The sequence below is a fragment of the Echiichthys vipera genome, assembly GCF_963691815.1.
Source record: "Echiichthys vipera genome assembly, chromosome: 12".
NCBI classification, from domain to species: Eukaryota; Metazoa; Chordata; class Actinopteri; order Perciformes; family Trachinidae; genus Echiichthys; species Echiichthys vipera.
The window spans coordinates 10227478-10247346 of record NC_139837.1 but is presented as its reverse complement, the minus strand read 5'-3'; the positions used below and the strand labels follow the sequence as shown (position 1 = coordinate 10247346).

At 40.4% G+C, this 19869-nt stretch overlaps 2 protein-coding genes across 2 annotated transcripts; one reads left to right on the top strand and one right to left on the bottom strand.

Annotated features, from left to right (window-relative positions):
- The first annotated feature begins 2403 nt into the window (after nt 1-2403).
- Nucleotides 2404-11241, top strand: acvr1l (activin A receptor, type 1 like). Its single transcript, XM_083924002.1, has 10 exons — nt 2404-2541; nt 3220-3303; nt 4563-4817; nt 4916-5127; nt 5656-5755; nt 6786-6932; nt 7056-7331; nt 8952-9149; nt 9347-9477; nt 10352-11241. Exons 2-10 carry the CDS (start codon nt 3231-3233, stop codon nt 10481-10483), a joined length of 1524 nt encoding a protein of 507 aa, XP_083780128.1. The 5' UTR covers nt 2404-2541; nt 3220-3230; the 3' UTR covers nt 10484-11241.
- Nucleotides 11242-11420: 179 nt separating this feature from the next.
- On the bottom strand, nt 11421-19334 carry d2hgdh (D-2-hydroxyglutarate dehydrogenase). Its single transcript, XM_083924001.1, has 10 exons — nt 19184-19334; nt 17679-18045; nt 17519-17576; nt 16448-16587; nt 16138-16331; nt 15883-16051; nt 15580-15723; nt 15357-15499; nt 13959-14124; nt 11421-13723 (listed from the first exon to the last, which is right to left on the bottom strand). The coding sequence occupies exons 1-10, from the start codon at nt 19184-19186 to the stop codon at nt 13461-13463; spliced, it is 1647 nt and encodes a 548-aa protein (XP_083780127.1). The 5' UTR covers nt 19187-19334; the 3' UTR covers nt 11421-13460.
- Nucleotides 19335-19869: the final 535 nt, after the last annotated feature.

The window sequence follows — 19869 nt, the reverse complement described above, 5'->3', positions numbered from 1 at the left end:
AAAGTGAATTGTGCTGCTAATATTATTTGTGATTTTCAATATAAAAACTTGGGGAAATGATTTCAATGTTTGTGCTATTGTTGTAACATTTTCAGCATGTTTTAACAAAAGCATGGTCATATAATAATTTTGGTCACTAAAATCGTATCTGAAATCACTCAAAAAGCATCTATACACCTGTACATAACGTAAGGTTTGGGTTAGTGCCTACAATGTGCAGAAGCATTTATCTGTCATGCAAACAGTGATCATCGAACCTAATGAAGTCTGTCACGCAGTATAAACAGACAGTATCTAATATGGTAAAATGATGAATCATAGAGAAACAAGCATGGACTAAACATTTATCATTTTCATACCAGGAATTGTTCCTGGTTCTCTCTTGTTTCCAAATCTGTATTATGTGACGTTAGACTGTCAAGTCAGTGCTCCCAGAGTTAAAGTTACAGGATATCCAATGACTTCTCCCTATTATCCCCTGAAGTTGTTATAGCTGTATGTTATAGCTGTATGAGTCACTGCAGGGGACATGCTAATACATGATCTTTTTTCTGATGGTGGTATCAAAATAGATGAATGTTAGTCATATATGTCTTTGAATATTGTTTTGCATTATTTCGGTATGAGTAATGAATATGCACTTTTCTGCCTTTTCCCCTCTCCCTGTACATTCATTTCCATTACTAATCATGTCATTTGTTTGATTTTTTACTTGAGCAAAAAAAGGGCGGCTGTGGCTCAGTGGAAGAGTGGGTCATCCTCCATTCGAGAGATCGGCGCTTCAATCACCAGCTCCCCCGGTCCGCATGTCGAAGTGTCCTTGGGCAAGACACTGAACCCCGTGCTGCACATGGGTGTGTAAATGTGGTGTGAATGATTAGATTAGATGGTATGTAGACGTCCACTTCCATCAGTGTGAATGTCTGTGTGAATGGGTGAATGTGACAAGTAGTGTGAAAGCGCCTTGAGTAGTCAGAAGACTAGAAAGGCGCTTTATAAGTACAAGTAAATTTACCAAATACGTAAAGCTCAAGGATGTAAGTACCAACTGACTAGACATCAGCAATGATGCAAAGTAACATCATTAAGTAGGCCTATTGTATTAAGTAACATTTTGAGGTACTTTACTTGAACACTTTAATTTTTTGTTGTTTTTTTAATTTCATTTCATTTCATATACTATGTAATATATACCATATATGTACACTTCACTACATGTCGGTTAAATATTCAATAAAATATGAGGCAGTTTTGTAGCGTAAGCTGCCCAGCAAAGCAGGTAAAATTAGCTCCACTTCGACCAGATGCATCGTGTTAATGCACAATAACAAGCTATATACAGTTATATTAGCAGCCATTTTGCATAATGAATACTTTTACTTGAAGTAGCTTATAGGCTATTTTGCACTTCTGTACTTGCACTTCAATAAGATTTTTATTGATAAAATTGTCTACAGTAGCTGTGCTGAACAACAGACAACCCTGGCAACCCACAATGCCGGCCGCTTAATGTCAGGTACAATGTAAACAGAACGTGACAGAAAGTAGTTGTCACGCAATGTTCAAATATTAATTCAGACTAAATTTTTTTTTTTTATGGAAAAGCAAAACTTTCATTCTGTACTCCTCAAAACGCCTCTTGGGTGAATTATTTAAAGAAAAATATATAGCTTTTAATAAAGATTCTACATATCAACCTTTAAGTAAAGAATAGTAGTTACCATATTTATCAAATATGGAAAATGGAAACACTGAAACAACACAAAACTTGGGACCCTCTGCTGGCTCTTTTTAGTTATAGTCTTACTGTTCTACCCGATGATGCTTAGGACACTCCCTAATACTTGGTAGGAGAGAACCCCTTCTTTCTTCTTTTTTTAAAAATTACTTTATTTGTTTTTACTATTAGTTACAGCTTTTTTCACTCTATTTTGTCTCGCTGTACCTTAATTATTCACTTGTGTTATATGTTAGTTAATTACCTATAGTATTTACTGTGACTACGACTGACATGGGTTTTCTTTTCCACTTTCAAGCAGACACTCTGATGCAGTTTGCAACTGTTTTCTTTGCCTGTCTGCAAAAATTCAATATAGAAATATCTCATCTCATCTCCCAAACTTCCCTTTCCCGGGCCACATTAGTGGAAATACTCTATGTGGATTTCTAATTTGTTACTGGTGTCAGATTATTTATAACATAATGGTGATAAATGCTGGTCCGAGGGGGGCCCGTGTAAATGTTTGCCTAGGGCCCAACAGGCTCTAGACTCGCCTCTGAATATCACTGTTGTGGTTATTTTCATGGTTATTTCAACCTGCAACCTGTTGGAGGACTCCCCTGCCCCACAATGCACCGCGACGATAATGTTGTGGTGACGTCATGTGTAGCTAGAAGGGAACAGCCAGTGGGTGGGCTGGGCTGTGGTCCTGGATTCGGCTTCTCACATCGCAAATAACGCTAATATAATTATTTAAACCTAATAACGGGATTACACAAACATCACAGGATGAGTTAGAGGCCGTATGTCGTGTGTGCCAGGTAGGTTGGTGTTTTTATCTCCCTGTTTTGAGGGTCCTCGCCAGGCTGCGCCTTGTGTTGTGCAGCTAGCTTAGCTTAGCTCACAGGGCTCAGAGCAGCAGCAGCAGCCGTCTGTCTGGCGCCTGTGGACGGCCAATAAAACCGCTTGTTAATGGCCTGTGAGCCACAGCGAGCGACTGGGCCCACGGTGTGAGCTTGACAAAGGGGAAATGCTGATAGCTTTGTTCGGTCATATACTTTAGGTCAAACCCTGAGGCTGTGACATTGAACTGTAAGGTGTTAGCTGTTTGTATTTTCATGCTCGCTGTTGCCAGGGCTACATTACGTTAGCCTGCAGAGGAACAGCTCCAGTAAGGCAATTAGTAAATAATGAGCTTCTTGATCAACAACGTAAGCACATAATGATAATGTCAAGACATTTGCTTTTTTTCAAAATATATTGTAACTTTAATTAAATTCCAGGTAGTTGTCGTTTATTCCCTAATCAGACATGTGCGTTAACTAACAAAGACAGACAGAGGACTATTGGCATTCAGCCTTTACAAGTTGTTGCTTCCTTTCAGTCTGAAGCCTTGGCAGAGATCATCATAAACCGTAGAGGGGGTGAATGTAATTATCCTCTTAGCTAGAGTGTACTCATTTTAACTTTCTCTGACTCCTCTTCCCTCCCTCTGCCAGCGCACTGAAACATGGGTTGTTGCAGTGTCCATGTCCTTCTGCTGCTCTTGCTGCAGGCCCTGCAGACATCAGCTGAGGGCTCAGGTATTGTCCTCATTTGTCTTTCCACTTTATGTTTTATAACTGCTTTCAGACTGAGCTTATCTGTCGGCTGTCTGGTCTTGCTGTGCACTCGGACGCTCATGAACTTGTGTATATCTGGCAGCTGTTCATTTTTACCAAGAACTGTTAAAAAAGGGTGTCCTTGCTATTTTCTGTGGTAGAAATCCATCAAGTTCATATCTAAGTTCAGGTTTGAGGTGCATTTAGACTTCATGGCATTGTTTTTATCATGTAGGTGATACTAGTTATACCAGTGTCACAATTGCCATGCACTTCACAATTTGGCAATGTTACACTGTAAAGCTCTGCACGTTCACAAATACAAAACCGTTTCCTAGAGATGATGATGGAGTGTATGCATTATGATTGCTACAATGAATTAGATATCCAGAAAACAAAATTGGGTTTACACAACTAAAAGTTACAAATGCAGCAGAATCCCTCTCTGTATTGCTTGAAGTCATCCCTCTTCATAGTGTTTACTCAGTCTATATGCTCTCACTCTCTCTCAAACAAAACTGTCATTTGCTATGCATTTATGTGTTTATCTATGCACCTGCAGTCTGGGACTTTTGTCAGGTGGAACTGAGTTAGGCACTTGTTCTTGCTGGTGCTTGGATTGTACCTCAATTTTATGTCACTTTGGACAAAAGCATCTTTAAAATTAATACATATAAATTTTTCCACTTTTTCATCCAGCTCTTATTGGCAAAATCTATCACACCCAGGGCTTGTTTCAAAAAAGGTTTACTGAGTTGTCTGGATTTTCCTTGGAAAACATTGATATAGAGTTAGGTGACATGACAATAACAGTACATAGGTTATCTTAGCGTACAGTTGGACCAAAAACTGGCTGACTTACTGGAGCTTTATGATCAATTGCTCCAACAGTGATGAGTCTCCACTGCACAAAACCACTGGAAGAAAAGTGCAGTTTAACAATCAATCATACATTTGGTACATCTATTTAATAAAATTGTAAATTGGGTTTATCATTTGTCATGCTTGTTCATAGCTGCTACAGACTAGAGGGTGACCACCAGAGTGCCTATTGCTGCTTGTCTGCCTTTTAGTTGACAGTAATGTTTTCACACATGGGCAGTTTGCTAGTTTAAGTGAGAACGATGTTGAGACAGAAGTCGTTCTGTTGGCTTGCTGCCCTGTACAATCCAACAGTGTGTGTTTCTATGGACAGTGAAACAACATGAGTATATGCTGAACTCGTGTAATCTCTTCCACAGATGAACAGTTGGTGTGTCTGTGTGATGGCTCAAAATGCCCTCAGGCCACCCAGTGCCACGGTACCCGCTGCTTCTCCTCTGTCAAAGTCGGCAGCAGCGGGGTGGTGTTTGAGCGTGGCTGCCTGAAGGGGCCGGAAAAAATCCGTTTGCAGTGCTCCACAGCTCCGTCCTTCCACCACGCCATTTTCTGCTGCTCCCAGGACATGTGCAACGGCAACACCACCATGAGTTCACTCATGTCTCTGCTTCAAACAGGTTGATAAATAGACTTATCGCTTTATGTAGCTGTCTATTAAATATACTGACAGAAGAAAAGAAGTGTCACTATCTATTTTTTTCCCCTTTTTTCACAGCCCCAGAAGGTGAGCCAGTTCGATACCGTGTGGAGATGTTGGCTCTCTTTGTGCTCGGTCCAGTGGTGGTTCTGGCTCTGCTGTCTGTAGTGTCAGTTTTGGCCTGCAGGAGGCTCCACCACGGCCGTCTGCAGAGGCTGCAGGAGTTTGACACAGAGCAGGGAGCCATAGACGGCCTCATCACCTCCAATGTGGGAGACAGCACTTTAGCGGTAAGAATAAGAGATGTCCTTGAATGAATAAAATTTTGCCACAGAGTTAACAGCGATTCCATCCCATTCCACACACTGTTCCTACTCCCAGCTTTAACAGTGTGTAAATCTGTATTATCTAAGCATTTTCCCCTCCCAGAAATTATTTTGAAAAAGGTTTTTCAGGGTACCTACAAGTTGTGGTAAAGGATGTCATTGATCAAAACGTATGGCCCTTATTGGTGCTTGGTTAAATATTGCTTTATGTATTTCAAAGTCACTTTTGAAAGGTCTAAAATGGTTTTATGGTTCCCTGGTCTTATGGGGACATTCAGTTCATTAAATTTGTTGGCATTCACACAGTGTATAAAACCATTTAATAAATGAAACTGGCATAAAATAAAATAAATGGACAATGTTTCCATCCCAGTCAGATCTTGGTCGATGCTGAATTATATTCTTGCACCTACATGTAATGTGTTTATAGATAGGCTTCCTTATAAGGATTGTGTCATATGCAGCCAATCTGATATCTGTTTCCATCTTTAGGACCTGTTGGACCACTCATGCACTTCAGGCAGTGGTTCAGGTCTTCCCTTCCTCGTCCAGAGAACTGTGGCCCGACAGATCAGCCTGATGGAGTGTGTAGGTAGGTTATACACCTCTGACCCTGGGCCAACTGCAGGGAGAAACATGTTTGATCTATTGGTACTAAGTACTAAATGCATGTCACAACCAGCAGAAAGTTTATATAATAAATGACATACTGAACAAACGATTCACACAGAAATGAGCCCCACGCTGAAATGCTTTTGCTTACATCAGAAATGACAGCCTGGTACAAAAAAGGTTTTTAGTCTTTATAGCTAACTTCCCGGGTCATGACAACTGTACAGTGGTATGTACATATTTTATACAGTCTATGGGCCTAGTGTACAGATTAGCTTACTTCCACAGGAAACAAATTGTCATCATTAGTGCCACAGTCTTGCATCTGCTCAGTTTCAGTTTGCAGTTGTCATCAGTGTTTTGGATGACTTTACATAGTTATTCTAGGCTGTAACCTGTATTAAGATACAGATCTGACAGAGAATGTCAAACAGATGATGTGCGTGAAACAATAATGGTGTGTGTGTGTGTGTGTGTGTGTGTGTGTGTGTGTGTGTGTGTGTGTGTGTGTGTGTGTGTGTGTGTGTGTGTGTGTGTGTGTGTGTGTGTGTGTGTGTGTGTGTGTGTGTGTGTGTGTGTGTGTGTGTGTGTGTGTGTGTGTGTGTGTGTGTGTGTGTGTGTGTGTGTGTGTGTGTGTGTGTGTGTTGGAGATAGCTACTGTAGCGAACACAGTATCTAATATTTACCCAAAAGTCTTTTTAAGCAACGTTTAGTCATTATTATCATGACAACTCTGGTACATTTCTATTTAAGCATTCCAATCAAAGTATGAACGTCACGTGCCTTGAGATCTTGTTTTGCACCACACAGTACAGTTTGTACCAGTTTGGAATTGGAAAAATGTGGCTTTGTGCTGTTGATGTGGAAACATCTGTTTTAGACAAATCAGCTCCCTCAGCTGCACTGTGAATGTAGCCATAAAATTATATGAAAATACTCTAAAAGCACTTTTCACATTTGTAAATGCAGACAACATGTCTGAATGTTTCTTTTTCTCATCTCTTTTCCAGGCAAAGGAAGGTATGGAGAGGTGTGGCGGGGCCAGTGGCAGGGGGAGAACGTGGCTGTAAAAATCTTCTCTTCAAGAGATGAGAAGTCCTGGTTCAGAGAGACAGAGATCTACAATACTGTGCTGCTAAGACATGAAAACATACTGGGTGAGTCTGTTCGACACAGAAATGTTAGATCTTCTTAGAGCAGTTGGTGCAAAGGGGGAAACGGTTGATTGAGAAGAAATGTGTACATTTTGAGGATCTCCTCAACCCCCTCTCTCCTCCCAGGCTTCATGGCGTCCGACATGACTTCTCGCAACTCCAGCACCCAGCTGTGGCTCATCACCCATTACCATGAGAACGGCTCACTTTATGACTACTTGCAAAGAGTTGCCGTGGAGACGTCAGAGGGCTTGGCGATGGCTGCGTCAATAGCGTGCGGCCTGGTGCACCTGCACACGGAGATCTTCGGCACCGAGGGGAAACCGGCCATCGCACACCGGGACCTGAAGAGCAAAAACATCCTGGTCACAAAGGAGCTGCGCTGCTGCATTGCAGACCTGGGTCAGTCTGTTTTCCATTATTTTACTTTCAACGACTGCTACAATTTATCTGTTTTCAGACCCTACACGTTAGAGGACCATTGTCCAGAAATTCATGTGTCAGTCAAATCGACCCACTTGTTGATGTCGGTTAAATGGCTTAGTAGCACTAACAAGGCAATATATAAATATATTAGTGCTGGGCAGTGATTGCATTTTGTAATCGTGATTAATCCCATGATTCTCTGCAATTAATCACATTGTTATGCTCAAAATTCAATAATGAATTCAAAAGTGTTTTATTTTCAAAGTACTGCTATACGAACAAAAGTGCAATAGCATTTGGTTCTCAAACACTTTAAGCAAATAAGGTGCTTTCCCTTTACACAGTAGCAGTTCAAATATTTCCTGTAAATCTCAACTTCTTTATCTTTAATGTAATCAATCCCATATAAAACTAAATCTATTTGCGATTGTCAGTGCATTAAGAACTACGAACCCTCAACGTCCAGAGCCACGATCATAACATTGTAACAGGCAACTTCTGAGCAACAGCAAGTTAACATTTTTAAATCCGTTTCCTTTTCTTTTTTCTGGTACCAGCAGAAACATTTTTCTTTTATCAGGGAGCTAAATGTGCTGACTTCATATGAAACGTCTTACTGCTGTGCAACATGAGTAAAATGTTCCTCACGCACGCTTCAGAAAAATCTATCTCTTCTGTTTTCATTCCAGTCAGAGCATGTGAATGCAGCACCCACTGATTGTCAGTATAAAACACTGTAACACTGAGGTGATAATGGTTACCCAGCGATGTCCAGTAGTCTCCTGTGAGAGCAACAGTTGGTGCAAGTTGTAACGCCGTCACTGGTGATGGTGCGCCTTGAGGAAGGCTCATACTTGCAGTCATTCGTTACGATCCTAAGAACGTCCGTTCTACTATATACCTGCAGTTTGTATTTATCCACTTTGCTATGGCATTTGTTAGCTTGTCTTCCTCAAAGCAATTTCAGTCAAAAGCAACTGGACTGGTTATTTGTCTAGGAAGATGTTTCACCTCTCATCCAAGAGGCTTCATCAGTTCATGTACGCATCATGATGATCAGTTGCTTTTGACTGAATTTGCTTTGAGGATAACGATGACCTGGACGAATGAGAACAGTCACAGGCTTAGCTTGTCTTATAATAATAATTAAAAAAACTGATAAAATAATGAATTGATGAATTGATGCATTAATGCGATAAAAGCGTGTTAATTTGCCCAGCCTTAATATATATATATATATTTCCCTTATTCAAAATTTATCTTATCTTTATCTTTCATGGCATTACTGATCAGTAGTAAAGTAGTTGGTATTAAAGGATTAGATCACAGAAAGATTGTGCTTTTCAGGTATCTTGTTAACTGTTTACAATTCTCATCAGAATACACGGGGTTCGTCAGACAAACATGTTTACTGCATCTCTTTCTTTTTTTTAATGTTTGGAAACCGGCATTGTGTACATTGGGTTACAGTTCTTTATTTGTCATTTGCACAATAGCTGTGTATCTGTCCATCTTTTACCCGGTGTGTATTCATATGTGTATACTGTATATCTTTTTAAGCCCTACTAAAATACTGTATGTGACGGCATGTTACAGGGCTGGCTGTGACTCACTCCCAGGCAGACAACCTGCTGGATGTGGGCAACAATCCGAAGGTTGGCACCAAGCGTTACATGGCACCTGAAGTGCTGGACGAGTCCATTCAGACGGACTGCTTTGACGCCTATAAGAGAGTGGACATCTGGGCCTTTGGGCTGGTGCTATGGGAAATAGCAAGACGCACATACAGCAATGGTAAGTAGCATGCATTTGGTGCTTTTTTAGGAATGTGACGTAACAAAAAACACCGTATTTCTTATTTATTCTTATATACTATTGTGTATTCAGATCGGCTTGAAGCCCTGCTGTTAGGAGGGAGACATAATTTACCACTGGTTCATCCTATTGCTCCAGTTACTTGCTGTAATTTCTGTTTCAATTTGACTTTCCAGGTATTGTTGAGGACTACAAGCCCCCATTCTACGACCAGGTGCCAAATGACCCCAGCTTCGACGACATGAGGAAGGTTGTATGTGTGGAGCAGCAGAGGCCTTTCATTCCTAATCGCTGGTTCTCTGATCCTGTAAGTATCAGGCTTTTATTTACTATTATATACTGTGTTGAATCAAAGACATGCGATACTATGACTTTTTGTGGCATACTATACAACATTTTTCTGACTTATTTAATAACTCGCTATAGGCCTACTATTACTTTTTGTGAAGTACTATACTATGACTTTCTTAATTCAAGAAATTGTTCCATGGTGTCTTTAGACAGGCTATCCTATGACTGATTTATGCATTTTTTGGACATTATATTTTGAGTTGTTTATTTTTGTTTGTTTTTTTTGCTTTTTCGACATCCTATATTAGAGGAGTCTGAAAAGGTCTGGAATTTTGAAATGGGAAATGTGTAGGAACCCTGTCTTATGACAAACTATACTATGACTTTATAATAATATTTTTATGACATACTGTACTAAACATTTATCTTTTGACTTTTTTGTGACAAACTACTATGACTTTTTATGACCTTTTTATGACATACTGTGACTTTATTGTTGATGCTGATCTCCGCATTAGTGTTTTTTTCTAAAATGTAAAGCAAATTCTCCCCCTACCTTCTCATGCTTTATACATTTTCCTGAAGGACAGGTTTATTAATGAGGCTTGCTCGTTAACATTTTATGTATTTGAATGATATGAGATACAAATGCTAAACATGTATTTTGTACTTTTGTGAGCTTGTTTATGATCTCAGCCATGTGGATATTTACAGCTATAACTGTAAAATGCTAAACAAGGCAAAAGAGCCAGTTCCACTAAGATAGCTTTCACCTGCTAGTACCAAGAATGCTCCTCTACATCTAAAAGTCACAATGATTGCAGCGTTTCCTCTCACTGTGGGTGTATCACTGCGTGACTCCTTTTATTTCCCCTCCCTCTCTATCTCAGACTCTCTCTGCTCTGGTGAAACTGATGAAGGAGTGTTGGTACCAGAACCCCTCTGCGAGGCTAACAGCACTGCGCATCAAGAAAACCCTGGACAAGATTCACAGCTCTTTGGAAAAGGGCAAGGAGTCATGAGTGGAAGAGGAGCCTCTGAGGCAGCTGCCTGGTGTTAGGGATCGGCTTAGAGAAGAGCCCAGTGTTTGTGAAACAAGAAAAAAAAACGATAAGGGGGGCGGACAGAGAACCAGAGGAAAGAGTTGTTCAAGTTTCATCCAGCCTCATTCTTCTCTTGCTCTCGCACATTCTCCGTGGTTGCCTTCCATCAACATCCCTCTCTCTGACTTGAAGCCCACACAAACGTTTGGACCTTTCCTGTCTGATTAAGCCAGCCTTTGTTACAGGACACAAACCAGTTGCTGTTGTGCTCGCACTGACCTGAACTGTAGACTGTTACTGAGTGTGAAGAACATGGATGGCATATTGTAGTACTCCATCCCAATGCTTTTTGGCCCATGCATGACTGCGCGCACAAACACACACACACACACACACACACACACACACACACACACACACACACACACACACACACACACACACACACACACACACACACACACACACACACACACACACACACACACACACACACACACACACACACACACACACACACACACACACACACACACACACACACACACACACACACACACACCAACCAAACACTACATACTGATCTCTCTTACAATTCAATTTCTGATTCCCAGCCAGTGTTCTTGGCTTGTGGTGATGGCATTCTGCTCAGAGACAATCAGAAGTGTTTCACTGATTTAGCTTTATAGAACACACACACACACACACACACACACACACACACACACACACACACACACACACACACACACACACACACACACACACACACACACACACACACACACACACACACACACACACACACACACACACACACACACACACACACACACACACACACACACACACACACACACACACACTGACACACACTACAAACCACACAAATATGTTGAATTACAAAAGGAAAAGAGCCAATGGAATCAAATCTGTTTTTCAACTTTATAAAAACAGTATGATATTTATTAAGTGTCCACTGCTACTACACTACTGAGGATATGTAAGACTGATGGTGTGTGAAACTGACTGTATACGTATATAGGCATTTACCCTACTGGACTTTCTGTACCCATATTGTCGTTATTGGAGCTACTAAGAAATGATTAGTTGGGAAATCGAGGGAATGGGTAGGGAATTGTTCTCGCTGAACTTGTTTGTTGTATGGAAGAAAACAACCAAGATAAAATACTTCAGATACACGATTATCCTAACGGTTCCTGGAGTAGACACAAAGTAAGAACCTGCCAAATGGCATTAGTTTATATCTTATAATAAGAATATGATCCTCTCTGCCTGGCACACTTCATAATCTCACTGTGGCTTTTCTGTGCAAGCAAAGAGGAATCAGGAAAGACTGGTTTGTGGTAGAGCTGACATTTTTTAAGACATTGGAATTGAAGTTGTTTTCTGTGGCGAGGCGGGCTTCCATTAACTCATCTCCCATCATGCCACACTGTACAAGTTGCCCGAATAACAGAAATAACGCCATCTTCATTTGGAAACTGTTTTATTAAAGATTCATTTTGAAACAGATAAAAGTTGCCTAAGTGTGCAGTTACAAATGTTCACAAATGCTGGGTTTGTTTTGGAAAAATGTTGCTTTGTCTTTTTTACATGTAATAAAACATTTACTGCACTCTTGCCTAATGATTAGCTGGACTGATTATTATTTATTCTCACATATACTTATCAATCTATCTTTGGGAAAGTCATTTTTTTCACTCCCTTGTTACACAAACAAGCCCAGGATCATTTAAACGCAAACAGGTAAATATAGATATACATTATTGTTGTGGAGAGATGCCAGAGTGATGGAGCTGCAATAGTTGGGGGTTCGGTGCCTTGCTCAAGGGCACCTCCAGGAGGGGAACTTGTAACTCTCCATCCACCGGTCAACACTCTTATGAGTTTAGAAACGATGTACATTCAGATGCATTTTTTATTTATTAGGTCCACCTAGCTAAAACTAATGCAGTCAAGGTTTCTTTATTTGTCCAATACAACAGTTCTGCAATAAATCCTTCATGAAGGTTGAAACCGTTTTAGAGAAGTGTTGAATCAACTTCAGTTTGGAGGCTGCGGTTCATGTTGTTGAACTGTATTGCATTGTACCAACAGGCATTTCTATTATTTCATTCCTTTTATTAGGAAAGACTAAACAAAACCTGTACAATGCAATACAGTTCAGCAGCACCACAAACTGCAGCTTCTAAAATGACCATAGAGTTGAATCAACACCTCTTTAAAAGAGTTTCAACAAAAAATGAACATAACTTTCAGATTTATTGCAGAATTGACATATTAGACTGCATTAGTTTTAGATAGGTGGGACCCTGCAACTGAGTGTATTTCTACAATCACAATTTAAAATCATAGGTTCACAATCTGTCTTAAAACAATAGTCAGATTCATATGTGCGCTGCTGATTTACACAGTTTAAACATGCATAAGAACTTGTACTCTACATCCAGACATTACTGTACATGCTCTGTCTGCCCCCTTCTGGCGACTAGTAGGCACACTGATGCCTACAGATCAATCAATCAATCATGTGCATTCACTCACTTCCTCTCAGCCATACTGAAAAATATCTTATCTTATCAATCTATTATACAAAGTATCCTTAATTTCAGATCCAAACCTTGGTGCTAGGAAATAAGAAGTGGATCGGACTAAAACAAATCTGAGGTAGTTGATAACATTTAGCAATAAGTTCCGTCCAGACACTTCTACAGTACAAAGTCGGCAGCTTTTGAAAGTGAAAGTCACTCTGAAAGTAATGCTTTGTGCGGGTGACAGTGAAACTACTTGCAAAATCTGCAGCTTGGCACTAGATGTGTGAAAAAGGTACAAGAGGAAAGGGCATCAGTTGCCATAAAAACCACATCATCAATTAGGTTGTAGCTAAAACTGAGCTCCTGCATGAGCATCAACAGCAGTGAGACAGTTTGGGTCATTTCAGGTTATCTGGTAGAGTCTTGTACGGGTTGAGAATGCCCTTGGGGTCCAGCATGGCTTTGATATTACCCATCAAAGTCACAGCCTGGCTGGGTTTACTGTAGTAGATATAGTTCCTCTTCTTCAGGCCCAGTCCGTGCTCTGCACTGATGCTGCCTTGACAGCTGGCCGTCCACTCATAGACAAAGGGCTCGATGGCAGCGAGAAGAGCAGGGTCTTTGGTGGGAGAGGTGATGTTCAAGTGAAGGTTTCCGTCTCCTAAAAGTACAGATGGAAAGAAATAAGGGTACAGCTTGCAGTGAGGCGTGTGTTCAACACCAAAAACTCACAAAAACGTAATATTTTGTATACAAATGCAAAAGTATTTCACAATAGAGACGGAGCCGTTGTCTGGATGGTAATCAAAAATGATATCCCATGCTAGCAGGCCTCTATTTCCCCTACTAACATCCTTATACTATACTTTTCATGTCTTTCCATCCTCTGGTCTTACCTACGTGTCCGTATCCGACCACACTCTGGGCTCGGTCCCCCAGGTGCTCCCTCATGTCGGTCACCAGCTGGTAGAGCCGCTCCACAGGAAGAGAGATGTCATACTTGTAAGTGAAGCCGTCGTGAGTCAGTGCCTCCGTGACACGTTCACGCATCGACCACAGAGCCTGAAAAAGGTGGTAGTGGAAAGGTCGATCGCATTATTTCCACGAAGAACTACTAACTAAACAACCCTAATCAGGATCAGAAACAGCTTTATTCGCCATGTATGTGCAAACGTACAAGGAATTTGACACAAAAATACAAAATAAAAATAAAGTATATACCGAAGAAGACAAGATGAAAGATATAAATATGTATACATGTTCAGTGCAAATGGGCATGCAATGGCAGGGGGATTATGGGGAGATCAGGGAGACGGCGTGGGAAAGAAACTGTTTTTGTGTCTAATGGTCTTGGCATACAGAGCTCTGTAACGCCTACCAGAGGGAAGAAGTTCAAACAGTTAGTGTGCAGGGTGTGAGGGGACTGCAGTCTGGACTGGCATAGGTCCGGAATAGAGGGCAGGTCGGCCTCGATGAAAGAGGATTGCTTTAGGTCAAAAGCTTTAGTGATTAAGGCTGGTGATACTCTTTATTACTGTTGTTGTCAATTAATTCCAGACATTTTCAGACTCCAATTTCCAGACTTCTTGGAGGATTTTCCGGCCAATATTAAACATCTGAATACCAGGTCATAGTAAAGTATGTTGAAAAGTATCTGAATCTGAATCTTAAGTCCAAAGTGCTTAAATCAGTCATAGGATAGCCTGTCTAAAGCAGTCATTACATAATTTCTTGAAAAAAGTCAGGAAAAGTCATAAAAAAATGTGTCCAAAAATAAGCAAAAAAATAAAAAAGTCATGGTATAGTATGACGAAAAAGTCAAAATATACTGTGAGCCGGTCCTTTAATGCTTTCTGATTTCCCTCCTCTGTCTGCACCACTCTGCTCATAGCACATTTGTTCCTACTGAGACTTAAATCTTTAAAAACAGCTCACACATATTCATAAAAAGGTCTCCCAAAACAACTGGATATTGTTCTTTTTAAAAAACAGTACTCAAATAGGATTAAACTTTGTATTTTTGGGGGACTATGTTTTCACAGAGGCCGGATGGCCATGGCCATATTCATAGCAATGAAGAAGCATGTCACTAAGTCTAACAGTGTGGCTCACTGACAACCAACATTAAGACAACTACTCTTAATGGTTCTTCAACAACGGAGCCAGAAGAAATACGTTATATCACAATTTAGCTTCACAGAAATATTTGTTAGTCTATTTGCTTTTGTTCTTTTCATCGGATTTGTCATAGATTTTTTTTTATAGATTATTATTATTCTTAAAAGATTAGAGACCTTTATTTTGGAGTCTTCCGTTGCCACAGTCCCATCATTAACCAACGATGACGTCATCGCCTCCTCTAAGAAATTGTGGAGTTTCTCTCCGTCGTGTGTCGGGTCTGATCCAGAAGTTTCTATGACAACATAGAATGGACAATCTGCAAAATGGAGGAAAGAGTTTGTCGCGTTTGTCCATTTGCTTTATAAACTTAGTGTGTGCGCGTGAGCGTGTACCTACCAGAGATGGGATTGGGTAGTTTGAGGTGTGTATTGAGCAGCCTCATACATTCACTGTCCAGGAATTCGTACGCTGACAGAATTTCTCCCAGCATCCCTTTGCAGAGCTCAAATGTCTTCAGCAGCTGCTTAAAGGTCTCACAGCCTAACAGGATATTAAGAAAATAAAATCATTTATCAGCTAATCAATGAAAACAAACTCGTCTTGACATTAATCAACTGAACTGAATGTGTTGCTGTGGTTCCTTAACTTTTTGCACACTTGCCAATGATGTTTCAAAATAAAGCAATAAGAAAATCTTACCCAGGAAAACCACATTAACAGATTTGGGTTTCCGTGGACAAAGGATGGACACTGCAGTGATGACCCCCAGTGTGCCCTCTGACCCTATGAAGAGCTGTTTGAGGTCATATCCTGTATTATCTTTCCGCAGTGTGGCCAAGCAGTCCAGCACCCGCCCATCTGCCAGCACCTAGATACACACAAAACATCAGATCAGTGGTTTTATCCCTTTTTTTTCAAAATAAAAACACTTGCCGTTGAAGTTAGTCCACTCACCACTTCCAGACCCAGCACAGTCCCGCGTAAAGAGCCGTATCGCAGCAGCCGGAGTCCACCTGCATTCGTTGCCACGTTTCCCCCGATGTGGCAACTTCCTTTTGCCCCCAGATCAAGGGGCATGATGTGGTCTCTCTCCTCCAAGTACAGGGACAAGGTCTCCAAGACACAACCTGCCTGACAGGTCAGAATGCCTGACGGATGGAGGAAATAATATAGATTAGTCAAATATACTGTGAATACATTTTTGATTTCTTTTTAAAGGCAGGCAGCTTATTTTGGGTTGAAAGTTCAGCATGTTGAGACTTACCAGAGATACTATCAAAGGTTTGGATGTTGTTCATAAGGGCAGTGGAGAGGACGACCTCATCATAAACTGGCACGCTGCCCCCGACCAGCCCAGTGTTACCACCTTGAGGGTTCACCGCCAAATTACGACTGTTGCAATACCTACAGGAGGGGAAATGCAACCGCTTTAACCATCGTATAACCGCCTCACTGGTGCATTTGCCCTTGGTCCGTGTATCTTTTGGTCATTCGAGTTTCAATTCGGATATTAAAAAAACAAAAAATAAGTTGTTATTTGATTTTCATTTTAAAATACTAAAACATTCTAATTAAATTACAAGACATTTTATTTGATAACCGTTTTCTAGTTATGATAACAAAAACTAAAATCACTAGAAGACAAAAACGAGCTGAAGTTGCCATTTACACAATAAGAGCACCCATGAGCACGGTGTCCTTATATCTCATATAGAAATACCTTATAACGTTTATTATACAGTATATCACTAAAATATTATTGGTGGTTGTTCTGTATTTTATCCATTTAATGATGGCCCTCTGTCACTGGCGTTACCTGAATGTTTACCGTAGCTATGGCAACAACAAGCTGCTGTTAACTTAGCCTTCAACAACAGCAGCCATAAAGATAAAATTCAGCACTTTTTAACAAAACAGTTGTAATTGTAAATACAACTACCAACAGTCATACCCCTCAGGACCTTATACCATTGTGTTACAAACTTACAATATCAAAAATAGGAAGCATAAATTCGCAACTTGCGGTCATATAATATGAAAAAATGGGCATTTTTTCGTTTCTGTCTTCTAGGGATTTAAATTTTTGTTATTATAACTAGAAAATGAAAAACAACTTATTTTTTTAAATGTAGTCCATCCCTCTCTGACCTTGACAAAGAAAAAAAGCCTTGTAAATTATTTTTTTTTTAGTAGTTTAGTAGTATTTAGTATAGTTTTTTTAAAACGAAAATCAAATAAACACTAATTTTCGTTTCCTTAATATCCGTTTGTGAACTGAAAATCGAATGACCAAAGCATACACGGACCGTCCTTCCACTCACTATTTGTTATTTACTTGAGAATTTGAGAAACTTCCTCTGTTGTTTGAGGTCTCAGCAACACTTCACTGGAACCTGCAGATGTATGAACGGAAGAATGGAAGATGAAAGACATTACCAACAGTGAATTGGTGTAAGGAAATACATCTTGAAGTTAAATTGGTTTCTAGCCATCACCTCTCACTGACTTGAGCCAATCCACATTACAGGACTCCAGCAGGTCCGGGTCAGTGATGGCTCTGCCTGCTAGGATCTTCTGGAAGAAGGCTAAATCTTCTGGAGTTATTCTGGAGAAAGGCAGCCTGTCTGGGGCTGCAGCAGGAGACGGCTTGGGCCTGTCTGCCCCGGTGTGCAGCTTCCGACAGCAGACTCCAAACCGCCATGATGTGGTGGGAAGAAATGGGTCGCGTAGTTCCACGGGTGAATGTCTTTCAGTAGCTGTTGATGAGAATGTGCTTTTGGGGCTCAGATGTCTGAGAGTTATCCTCAGTGGAAGCGCTCTTTGGAAAATCCCCGCCATGGCTGGAGTATATAGATGGCAAAACTGCAGAAAAGATGTGGGATCCATTATGTATTTGTTCTCTCAAGACTTGGTATGAAGTTGTGAATAGGTATGTGCAACAGTTGGGTAAATGACAACTAAAACTACACGTGCCTTTGTCAACTTTGCAGCTTATTTCTTTTAGTTTGAAAGCCCCTGCTGTAATGTAGTCTCAAAGTACTGTCCTCCTGTAACGTACTGTAGAATCAGAGTCTACAGAAAACTTAATTCGGCTTCATTTCTACAGAGAGAAACCGGGTGTCCTTTATATATCGAAGGAGCAGTGTCACAGATTCATGTAGAAAATTCAAGTTTTGATTGCTCGTCTGAGCGTTGGATCACAGGATTTTTTTAATCTTCATTTTTGGTATCTGAATTTCATCAATCCAATCTGAGCAACCTCATTTTTCACCAGAATTTTTAGTGATCTGCCTGAAGTTGTTTGTGCTTTGTCGTCTTGCAGGTCTCTGCTGATCATGGTGGTTTATGATGCCTCCTGCTGCTATCATTACTATTACTCATATAAACTAATAATCAGTAGCCATAAAAACATCACCAGCAATATATCTCATTGTATCACAGCTGTTATTACCACTACACATCACTGATCATATTTAATTACCACTATAGTTATTATCATTGCCACCTTATCAGTACTTGTTTCTACTATATTAACTGCCATAACATAAGTCATATTCACTTTACTATAGATATTATTGTAGTAACTGTTTCTTTGTGGTTGCTTGCATCTCTGGAAGTGTCTCTCTGTCTTTCTCTCTGTCCATTTGTCTGTCTTTTCTCTCTTTCTGTCCTTTTCTTGCGACATATGGCCGACCGCCTGTTAAAGGGGAGGTTTTCATTGCCACTGTACACAAATGGGGATTGTTGGATCTATATTTCATAATTAAGTCATAGAATTTGGTCTATACCTACTTTATAAAGTGCCTTGCGATAACTCTTGTTATGATTTGGCACTATAAATAAATATGAATTGAAGTGAATTGCTCTTCGCCACCATAAACGGTCCATGTCTTGAGAGCTGCACCTGTAAACACTCTATAAACGGGTAATTTCAGTTATCTTAGCTCCATTAGCACAATGTTGGACAACACATTAGCGAACAATATCGTTGTTTACTCACCATTAACGTTCAGCTACCAACCCGCATCTTCCTGTCCGCGTGTCTGTGTTCGTGTCATATCTCTGTGCGAAGTCTGTCACAAAGGTCAAGGGCAGTTAAGTTACTTATGAATGCGACAGAAGAGTGTTTACAACTGTAGCTAGCTAGCTTGAGGCGGGCGGAGGTTACAGGTCACGCATCTGACAACGGACCAATGAGAAGCCTCCTTTGAGATTGAGCCAATAGCTGTGAGCCTTTCATCGTGACTGTGCAGCCAATGATGACTGTGCAAATGACGTCATTTCAGGGAGAGGAAATAGTTAATTACTCACTTTTTACTTCACCACGAGGGATAACTTGTCCTTATCACGTGCTGCATGGACCCCCAAATAGTTTACTTGGAATAAACATTATTTAAAGGTTGAATATGAAGACTCTTTATTAAAAGCTATATTTGAAATAATAATAATAATATTAATAATAATAATAATAATACACCCAAGGGGCATTTTGAGGGGTACAGAATGAAAGTATTGCTTTTCCATGAAAAAATATATTTAGTCTGAATTAATTATTTTTTTTTTTTTTGATTGGTTGACAATGACTTTCTGTCAAGTTCTGTTCACATTGTACCAGTCAATAGCGGCCAGCATTGCAAGTTGCCAGGGTTGTCTGTTGTTGGGTGCAGCTACTGTTGGCTTGCACTG